This window comes from Coffea eugenioides, chromosome 6 (genome assembly GCF_003713205.1).
Source record: "Coffea eugenioides isolate CCC68of chromosome 6, Ceug_1.0, whole genome shotgun sequence".
Taxonomy (NCBI): Eukaryota; Viridiplantae; Streptophyta; class Magnoliopsida; order Gentianales; family Rubiaceae; genus Coffea; species Coffea eugenioides.
Window position 1 is genome coordinate 20,816,301 of NC_040040.1, and position 10,697 is coordinate 20,826,997.

Genomic DNA, 10,697 nt, shown 5'->3' on the forward strand with positions numbered 1-10,697 from the left:
CTACGTGCCGAACATATTAAGATTCGTATATAGTAAATTTATATATTGAATTGAGTTATCAAAGAAATCATAGTATGCAGGTTCAAGATCGTAGTCAGACATGTTTCACCCATCTTATAATATTGTAATAGAAGATAAAATGACCAAGCACTTTCCTAGGACTTGATTCGTCCTCAAACTAGTACTTTTTTCAAACAAAATATCTGTTCAGGACCAAATTGCAACACAAAATCTTCAGGGAGGAATCCGAAATGGTGTTTCCACACAGGCCCCAACTATAAATTAGCCAAACTTATGAAAGTGAAGCAAACAAAATATATATAATAAAATGATGGCTTTGAAAAGTGGAAAAAGGCTTTAGATGAAAATGACGCATGGACTAGCTTTGGCTTTGGAATGACCTGAACGGCCGAGCATCACCTCCCTCACCCTACACCTCATTATAAGGAAGGGACCTCAATATTTAATGCTTTTTCCACTCTGTAGCACGAAAAATATAATCCTGGTCCGTTGAATTTTGTGCAAAAACAGAGCCCCTTGGAGAGAAAATTCTAGATGAAATTTAGTGCACTGACTCGTTCATTAAACAACCCTCAAGTCAAAAAGATCCAATCTTTATCACATCTACCTCCAATTTTTGAGCTATATTGGATTTTCAACTCAAATAATTTCTGGGTTTTGCTCAGTTGACCAATAGTTCAGGTTTTGTTGAAGCTTCCAGGAAAGAGGGTTTATGAGGTTTTGCACTTTTTTAGTATTTTTAAAGGCTAACTTAACAAAGTTTGATTTGTATTTGAACTCTGCCTCAAGTTCATGTTCTGTTCTGTTCTGTCTCGATTCAAAGTTTGATTATACATTTCTTGGTTGAAAACTTGTAGTTTTGTGAATCTGGAGGGGCCATGGTGGTGGTTTTCTTGGTTATATAAGTCGGTTGTTGAGACTTCTGGTGCTAATTATAGTTACAAGTTGTGCTAGAAAGTTGTTTGCTTTTTGGTGTTCAAAGCGTGGAATATGAAGGGGTGTTTTTGAACTGGGAGCATGGTGGTTATGTATGGGTAGCACAACAGTGAAAGTTGGTGCAGAGCATAATAGAAGTGTTGCTTCTGGGATGCCAAGCTTCATTTCTCCAACACCAGTTTCCAATCAAATGTAATTTTGAACTCATTTTCTTTCTGTAAAAACTTTTATTTGCTTAACCGTTAATTATTTCGTGTAATTCGTTACTCACACGGTAACTCTTAAATGGTTTTTGCAGCATGATCGAATTGAGTTTTGCAGATGGCTATAAGTTAGTTTCATTTTTTACTCGTCCTGTTGTAGTTATGTCAAGTAGCTAGTTTTTGAGTTCATTAAGTCTCCATACCATGTCTTAAATGTTCACCGAGTGCTACTGATCTGAGGTTGACTGCTGTATGGAGGTACAACATCTCAAATCGTTATGCAGTCTAAGAAAAGGAAGATTTGAAGATTTATGAATTCCATGCGCCATTTTGAAGTCTTAGGAGAAAAGGAAAGAAAAAAGGAAGATTTGGACATTTTACTATTTCCTTGTGGCATTTTGAATTCATACGTTTGCATTTGTCGAAATATGTGTTACATTTGATAACTTCTACTGGCGTCGTGCAATTTTTGCTATGTATGTCACATTATAGGGCATAGATGGAAGGAATTGTAACTTGATCAGTTGAAATTTTAGGTGTTATTCTGCATTGGGAGTTTGTTCAACAAGGACTTAATAATGTTTATATGCAGAATTTGTAGAGTTGTAGGTATTTATCATTTAATTGTTTGAAGCTATAAACAATTATAATATTACATCTGTTTCAGATCTTATAAAGAATGTCAAATTAATTGATTATCTACATCATCTTAAGCCATCTATCTTAAAAAAATGGGAACGTGAAAAATGAATAATGATGATTACAAACATCTAACTGTAATATGTTGTGTTTGGCATTGGTTTTGAGTATTAAAGCTTGGATGGGGTTATGTGTTGTTGAAGCTCATTTTATACCTATGATAAGATAATGTCATGCTTGATGTTTCTTATGTAATTACATGTTACCAAATAATTTAAGCCCAATGCGAGGAATAGTGATGTCGATTTTTGTTTGTAGTACTTACAACCTGGGGATTATTACAATATACATAAAGGGTGAGCTGAAAGGTTTGTAATTCTGGATTTCAGGGCCACAGAAGGGAATGCTACTCATTCTTCTCGAATTACAGACTTTGGAGTCCTGGAACAGTATCTAGGTTTCCGCATCGGGGATGGTGCAAATGTCAACCGTAGTATGTATACAATGAGCATTTTCTCCAATGTTTTTCTCACAATCAATTTCTCTTTTGATTTGTTGTAAGTTTTACAGAATAAGCAGTTACAACTTTTTTTCTGAACCCATTCATCAGGAGATTGACTACATGCTGGCATAACACTCTTGACTGTCACTGCTATCCTAATATGTTTTTACTCTTCTAATTCCTTAACATTTACACTAGTAGGCTTCCTGGTTCACTTCTTCTGGTTTCCATTAAGAAGTTGCAAAGTAGATAATTATGGGGCTGGCAGAGATCATTAAAGACTACTAAAGCACATAGAAGTTTATAATGTCAAACATTTTTCATGAATCAAAAAATGCAAAAGAAGATTTAAATCCAAATGCACCTGAAGTGGAACCAGGAAAATAGGATTGAGTTTAACAACAGCTGAATTCAACCTTATAAGGCATTCTTTGTTTGTAATAGAGTTTCCCAGAATCTCCAGGTGCCACGAGTAGTCTGTTGCTTGATTCCCTTTCAAATCTTAATTTAGTTTGGATGTTATAAAAGATATTGAGCTAGAGGTACTGGAGCTTAGATAAAGACAGTGGGCTAGCATGGCAATTTGTGGGTATGCCAGTTTAGTTTGTCTTTGCTGAATATTGGAATCCTGGTGTGCAAGAAACTAGTTTTCATCTGAAAGTTAGGGTTTGCAATTCCACATGTTATATTAATGAGAATCCGTGGATGATGATGTTAGATTTTAAGCATGACCTTATGCCTTGACATGAATAAGCATAATAATCTGATGAGAATTTCTTGGAATGCATCAAAATTTCATAATCTTTTATTGCTTAGACTAATTAGAATATCTTATTTAATTGAAAATTTTACTGCAGCCTTTTAAGTCCATGAAATTTGATGGATAGGAAAGATCAAATTTGAGCTCCAATCTTGCGTTTGACTCAGTGGGCCTGTACTTCATGGTGATAGCATGTTTGATTAATTTAATCATAGAACTATAAAAACTGTTCCTTTTCTGTTTAAAACATTTTTTTTTTTTTTTTTCTTTTTCCCTTCTCAGTCCATGGGGTCTTGTACTCTTGTGTTTAACTGTTTAGGTTTTCAATATATTTAGCTGAATATTTTATGTTGGTGTAGGTCCAGCATTCAATCTAGGTGTAACTAATGCAGCAGCAGGTACTGATCTCCAATCTGGCAAGGTACTTACAACCTCATTCTAAAGACGTGTTTATTTTTGTTTTTAATGTTGAAAGTGTTGCCTTTTCCTAAGGTTATGAAATTGATTCGTAGTACATGTTTTGATGATATATATTGCTTCACTTGATCGTTCAGTCTGCCAATTCAAATTTGCCTTCTGCTATCTCGATGCCTCAAACAACACAATTACAAAAGGGGTCACAACCAAATGTACTTTCTGTACCTGGTGCTCATCATGAGAACTGGGGGGAGTCTAACATGGCAGATTCCAGTTCCCGCACTGATACTTCAACAGATCCAGATGGAGAAGATAAAAATCAGCGGGTAATGTGCTTTAACAACCTTTAAACAGTTTGCTTGTAGGTTGGTTTGTTCCTGCCTCTTGACCTTTCTGCTCTATTACTTACGCTGTAGGTTAAGAAGCTTTTCAGACATTTACTCCTGGAAACATTTTGCATGCACGCATACATACATACATACATACATACATACATATATATATATATCATGTGGTCGTCTATATATTTACATGTGGGGGTCTAATATTGTTTCTCTTTTATTAACTTGGGTTCCAAGAGAGAATGCTTTCACGTACTATTTGCAAATGAAAAAATTATCTGGAAAACTGTCATAAATTGTGCATATAATTCTTCACCAAGTAATGTGCATTTGAGTCAAACTAAATGTTAGTTGTGCCATATGCAGGGTGACATGGGTCAATCCACTGGTGCTGCTACTTATGACTCTAGTGACAAATCAAAAGAAAAGAACATGGATCAGAAGGTTTGCTTTTTGGAATGTTCGTCTCGTTACCCAGTTTGATATGGTGGTTGCTAACTCTTTTTGCTTCTGACCTCACCCAGACATTGCGTAGACTTGCTCAAAATCGTGAAGCTGCTAGGAAAAGTCGATTGAGAAAGAAAGTAAGATTTTAAAGTTCCATTTACATTGAATACCATTTATTTTCCTGAGGATTTTGATGTTTCAGTCCTCTTGTTTGCCTATCTCTCTGGATTATTTGAGAATAGAGTGTCTCTCTTTCCCTCCCTCCCCCTCCCCCTCCACCTTTCCTTTTTTTTTTTTTGTTTTTGGCATGGGGAGGGGGAAAGATGAGCAAAAGATACTGTTATTTCTTTGGACTTCAATTTGTAGAGGACAGTGTAATTGTAGTTTGAGAACTAGATTGGTGGATAATCAGTAAGTCTGCTTTTCCTTTGCAGGCTTATGTACAACAACTGGAGAATAGTCGGCTGAAATTAACTCAACTAGAGCAGGAACTCCAAAGGGCACGACAGCAGGTTTATTATTGTTGGTTGTTAATACTTTTTATCTTGTCCAACACCAACCTCTTCAACTGTAATGCATATTACAATCTATGGTTATTGAAGTTGTTCTTACTGCAGGGAATATTCATTTCTAGCATGGGTGATCAATCTCACGGAACAAGTGGCAATGGTATGTTCTATTTCCTTGTGTGAATTGTTGTTCATCACAAATAATCCAATGGAAGCGTTAATGCATTTGAGCCTAATCTTGTATCTAAGTCTGTTGGCTATGCTATTTAAACTCATGTACTACATTCCTGATCTCTCATGTTGTTCTGTCTTTATGACAGGCAACCTCATCATAGTTGAGCGAGCTTTAGGTGTTATTGTGTCCAGGAATCTTGATGTGGTACTCAGTCTTAGGTGTTACTTTAGAATGTGAATTTTGTGGATGATCTTGTGGTCTCTACTGCAGTTGGACAAATTAGATGGAAGGATTTCTTTTTTATGTATGATGATGATTCTAAGTCCATAAAGAAGACAAGATCCTGCATGCAGAGATTATTTTGTTCTATGTCGGTATAATACAATTGGAAGGACCATACATGATTTTATGAGTAAATACTGCAGAAAACGAACTATTAATAATTAATACAATTGAAACCTGATCAATTCGTTTGGAGTTACAATGTTCACCCTGTTTTAGATGGTTAGTAATTAGTACATAAAGTGAACATAAAAATCTGGTATCCTACTGGATTTTGATCAAACTATTTGTGTTCCATTCAGATTTTTATTTAAAGATAACCGAGCCATTTAAAGTGTTCTACAATTTTTGGATTAGCTAACAATCTAAATCTGATATTCTGATTTACAATTTTTAATGAAAAAGACTCCAGTTTTGCAAGTTATGGTGAAGGAATCTATCCGAGTTGGGAGGCTAATGTGTCATAGGAACTAGTAATTATGATCAGTTGAGTTTGTCAAGACAAGTGGTCTCTATCATATACAAGCTCTTCCATGTATTGAGCAGGGAAAGAATTTCCTAAATGGAGTTCCTTGCCTAGCATGCTCTTAGTTACCTTCAATAAGAAATGTGGAAGTACAGTAGAAATCTTTACTTATTTGCTTTCTCTTTACTAAATTTGGAGATTAGATTATTTATTCAACTTATGTCTCATCTAGAGATATCACAGATGTGAATAAATAGAAGATTTGTTCGTTCATCTGGGAATTATATCACTGAAATTTAAGTTGGAGTTTACATAAAAAAAATTAATAACAATAAACTGGTCCGTTGCACATCATTGATGCTGCTTTCAATCCTTTGACCAATCAATTGTGGACAATAAATTTCCCTTCCAAAAGTTCGTCGCTTTTTCTTTTGGTTTTTTTTTTTGGGTACTTTTATCTGTCTTGTATACAAATATCCTTGCCTTATGATGTTTTCACCAAAGGAAAAATGGATTATTTGAAAGAGCCAGGAATTTCTGGATATCGTCTTTTACTGCTCCATCTGATTTCCTTCTCATTGGGAGGGAAAAATTATCTCACTGCAGTCACGTGAATTTCAAGTAAAAATAAGAGTCGCATCTCAATTATGTTCTCAAAGGAGGTGTTTGTTTAGTGGATTTGGGCTCAAAAGAGGTGTTTGTTTTAGTGGATTTGGGCTCAAGGTTTTTAAAAATTGGGATCCTATCTTGTGTCATTTTGGAAGTCATAGGTAGGATCTTACGATTAAGATCCTACTGAAAAATGCAAAAATCAACATTTTATTTATTTATAAACTTATTGTTCATGAAAATGTATGCAAAATAGATGTAGAAAATGTGATATGAGCTAAAAATATTATGTTATTCAACTATAATGTATAATTTCTAGCATCAATAGATCAAAGTTCAAGTCGCCCAGTATTTACTTTATTTTTTTGGCTAAACATTTGAAAAAATAAATACCATTGATCGAAATTTGTTAAATGCAAGACTCTAAATTCCAAAATTTTAAGACAGCTCTTAGTTTATATAATATGTACTTAAACAAAATTTTTGTATAAATTTTACAAACTTTAGGATCCTAATAGGGTTGGGATTGAATTTGTAAATTTGAATCCCAGAATTGTGGGATCTCAACCCAGGATTGGGAATTTAACAACTATTTGGTGCTCTGCTTCAAGAACTAAAATCTTTATATGGGTTTGTCTAAGGTGGGTGAGCTGGATGCTAAGCAATAGTGAATCACAAGGCTTCTGCAATTGGTCTATGAAAGGCTCTTTGTATTACCTTGCATGTGGACTTCTCTATCTCTCTGATTTTTTTTTATGGCCAATTTTACCTGAAAGAATGATCCTTGCAAATTCAGGGGCCATGGCGTTTGATGTAGACTACGCTCGTTGGTTGGAAGAACATAATAGGCATATTAATGAGCTTAGGACAGCAGTAAATGCACATGCCGGTGATGCTGATTTGCGTGTAATTGTTGACAATGTCACTGCACACTACAATGATATTTTCAGGGTGAAAGGTACAGCTGCAAAGGCTGATGTCTTCCACATCTTATCGGGTATGTGGAAAACACCTGCAGAAAGGTGTTTTATGTGGATTGGTGGATTCCGCCCATCTGAACTTCTAAAGGTGTGTGTTCATACTGTAATTAATTTTTTCTCCATATCCTTACATTAAGTTTTATTTGAAAGAGTGCTGGCATTAGATATTATTGGTAGATATTATTGGTGGCTTGTAGAAATTGGTCACTACAAGAATATGAGAGAATGGAGAGAGAACCATTCATATTTAAGATCTAGCAAGCTCATGATGTATGCTGTGTTCATAAGAAATGTGTCTCCCTCGACTCGAACCTACATCATAACTCTTGTATGCTATGTGACAGTTCTGAATGTACTCACAATTTGATTTTTTTTTTCTAATAATGATCTGAAGATTAGTAAACTGTGTTTATTCTCAACTTTGCAATATTTTCTTCAAGAAGAAATGTAGTCCTAAGCAGCATGTTATCGTATGAATGAGCGGTCTCCTCCTTATGTAGTTAAGCCCTTTGGGAAAAACAGAGTGCTGAATGTGCAAAAGTAAATTTATGTTCGATTCTAAAATGTCTGGTTTCTGGGCTTTACATGGTTTAATGTTAATATTTGTACATGAAACTTCTGCAGTCCTGATGTTAGGAAGGAATGTAACGCAGGGTAGTTTGCCTTTTTCCTGCATGCTTTATAACTCTCCTGGTTTCATTTGTCATCATTTCCTGTCTGGTTGATTATTTGAAGCATTGATGAAGTGAGTTTATTTATTGTAGTACTAACTTGTGTTCCATTGGGATTTTTACTTCGACGGTCTTGTTTTACTCTCTAGCAGCTGATACATTTCTGTTTTTCGATGATACTATATTGTGAGCATTAAAGTTCATGTTGATGTACTTTTTACCGAGTTGCTTGATACCTGGATGCTTCTGTAAAAGGGTGGCAGTATTTTGCTTATAAATGAGCTGGATTAGGATTTAGTAGAATATATTGTTAATGGACTGTGAGGGAAGCTTTGAGTGCTTGTTAATTTGTCGGCTACGTGCTCTAAGTTGGCCAAGTGCTTGAAAATTTGAGGGATTTCCTTCTTTTGATTCTGAAATATCTTCACCTAGCTTCTGAGACATGACAGGTCGATCTGCAAATTTTTGTTTTGAAGTCATTGATGTACTTTGGCACTATGACATCTGTAGTGCTCTTTATATCTTATTCATATTGTCTAACTGGCATGGATGGCAATGCAGCTCCTTGAGCATCATTTGGAGCCTCTGACTGAGCAACAGATGGCTGGTATATACAACTTGCAGGAATCATCACATCAGGCAGAAGATGCTCTTTCACAGGGCATGGAGGCCCTGCAACAGTCTCTGGCTGAGACATTAGCAAATGGTGCTTCTGGCCCTGAAGGTGCATCTGGAAACGTAGCAAACTACATGGGTCAAATGGCCATGGCAATGGGAAAACTAGGAACTCTTGAAGGTTTCCTCCGCCAGGTATTGTAGTTTGACTTCTTACTTGTACAATTCAGTATCCTGATGACTGCTTCAAAAACCATAAATGCTACAACTTGGATGAGGTAGAATGTTAGAATTGTTCCTCTGATCCTTACACACTGCTTCTGTAGGAGATGATCAACAAAAATATGTGGAAACTTGATATATTCTTTAGTAACAATGTATCTGCTTGCTTGATGCTTTTCGTTTGACATTAGTCATATTGAAGTAGATGGTGCCTGGTCTAGTTTGATTTATGCAATTGTTAGACTTCCAAGGAAAAAGTTCTGTAAATATTGATGTAAGCTAAAGGAAGTGCATAACTGGGACTCTATAACGTTGTCTTAGTACACACCTAAATCCATCAAATATGAAATTAGTGGTAGTTGACAAACTTCTGTTACATTTTTTAAACTTAAGCGCGATAATTAGGTCATATGCAGGGTTATCGATACTGATCAATGCATGTTTGAAAACTAAATGTTGGCAATAGTTCAAAACCTGCAGTCTAGTTTGCTAAGATGGTAAAATTTTTTGCTGAAATTGTCGTTCTGGCATGTAACAGGCAGACAACTTGCGACAGCAGACACTCCAACAGATGCACCGTATACTGACCACAAGACAGTCGGCTCGTGCCCTTCTGACAATAAGTGACTATTTCTCGCGTCTTCGAGCCCTGAGTTCCCTTTGGCTGGCCAGGCCACGAGAGGGATGAGTGAAGCTCTGCTTCTTGCATCTCACTAATACTGTCATCAGCTGCATGTACTAAAAGGCCTATTACTTGATGTTGCTCGAGGGAAAGCTGGAGCAACCATTGCAGGCAACCAACCCTACCCATTAGGTGTTATTTGTGTTCTGCTTGATGTAAAGTTTTCCTGCTAATCTGCTGTTGTACAATAGTATTTACTTTTCATGGTAGGCTGTATGCTGCTGGTTTTTCTGCTTCCAAACACATGTAATAATATATGTTCATATTTATTAGGAGTATGACAGAAAAGACACACCTAGGTTTTAGCCATAAAATATGTACAGAAACCAAAATGATTTGAATAAATTTATTCTGGCTTCTGTTTTCCACCATTCCCACTCTTCCACCCTATTCCTTGCCATTTTTGTTTGGTTGGTTGGTTTTGCAGATGTGCAAGCTAGTTGTGCTTCTTGTATCTTTTTTTTTTTTTTTTCCTCTTTGGGGTGGATGCTTGAAGCAAGAGTGATCTTCACATTTTGGGAGCATGAAACTATGAAAAGAATTTTAAGTCTTCCTTTGCTTAGTTGACCACCATGGCGTCCTTTTGTAATCAAAAGAATGTATAGCATGGGTTTCTTGGGGATCAATAGAAGTTTATCAATTTTAGAAGAAAATTACCAGATTAGTTCTCTTTCATTTGAAAAATACCTCTAATTTTGAGCAAGTTTCAGTGTATGAATTTTGGTCCCTTATTCATATAACTTTGACAAATAATAAGATGGGATGTTTGACAATAAAACTTGGCCATTTTCATGAAAATTGATGGAACCAAATTGGTAAGCAATGAAATGATATGGAAGTAAACCATACTTCTCCCGCTACTCAAAAAAAAAAAAAAAAAAAAAAAATTCTATTCTATCTCGTATTAAACTCGAGTGCTTTTTGAAAGTTAGGTGGCAGAAGCGCACAAATAGAAAGGGTCCATCTCTTTTGTGAGTCACACAATAATTTTATTAGTCCCTTAAATTAAAGTAATGTATTTTAGTCCCAAATATTTTGACAACAATAATTTTTGGTCCAATAATTCATTATCAGTTATTCTTTGACCTAAAAGATGTCAATTACTGACTTTGTGCTAATAAAGTGAGGTATAAAAATAGAAAAAAAAAAAAACCTATTCCATGGAAAAAGGCATGTGTTGAAAAGTTGATGAATTGAGGTTACAAGAATATGGAACTTAC

At 35.5% G+C, this 10,697-nt stretch overlaps 1 protein-coding gene across 2 annotated transcripts; it reads left to right on the plus strand.

Annotated features, from left to right (window-relative positions):
* Positions 1-464: 464 nt before the first annotated feature.
* Positions 465-9,848, plus strand: LOC113775035 (transcription factor TGA2.3-like). 2 transcript variants are annotated; one of them, XM_027319755.1, is made up of 12 exons: positions 465-738; positions 879-1,149; positions 2,189-2,292; positions 3,421-3,482; positions 3,616-3,804; positions 4,186-4,263; positions 4,344-4,403; positions 4,701-4,778; positions 4,884-4,935; positions 7,104-7,375; positions 8,520-8,768; positions 9,334-9,848. In XM_027319755.1, the coding sequence occupies exons 2-12, from the start codon at positions 1,052-1,054 to the stop codon at positions 9,481-9,483; spliced, it is 1,392 nt and encodes a 463-aa protein (XP_027175556.1). In that variant the 5' UTR covers positions 465-738; positions 879-1,051; the 3' UTR covers positions 9,484-9,848. The 2 variants fall into 2 exon arrangements, with proteins under 2 accessions (XP_027175556.1, XP_027175555.1); XM_027319754.1 differs by having other exon boundaries at positions 465-1,149.
* The last annotated feature ends 849 nt before the right edge of the window (positions 9,849-10,697 follow it).

Excerpts from the sequence above, each read along its gene's own strand:
- LOC113775035 (XM_027319754.1), top strand. The coding sequence starts at position 1,052 with ATGGGTAGCACAACAGTGAAAGTTGGTGCAGAGCATAATAGAAGTGTT. Across the intron at positions 4,264-4,343 it reads AAAAGAACATGGATCAGAAG|ACATTGCGTAGACTTGCTCA; the intron begins GTTTGCTTTTTG and ends GACCTCACCCAG. Across the intron at positions 4,404-4,700 it reads AAAGTCGATTGAGAAAGAAA|GCTTATGTACAACAACTGGA; the intron begins GTAAGATTTTAA and ends TTTCCTTTGCAG.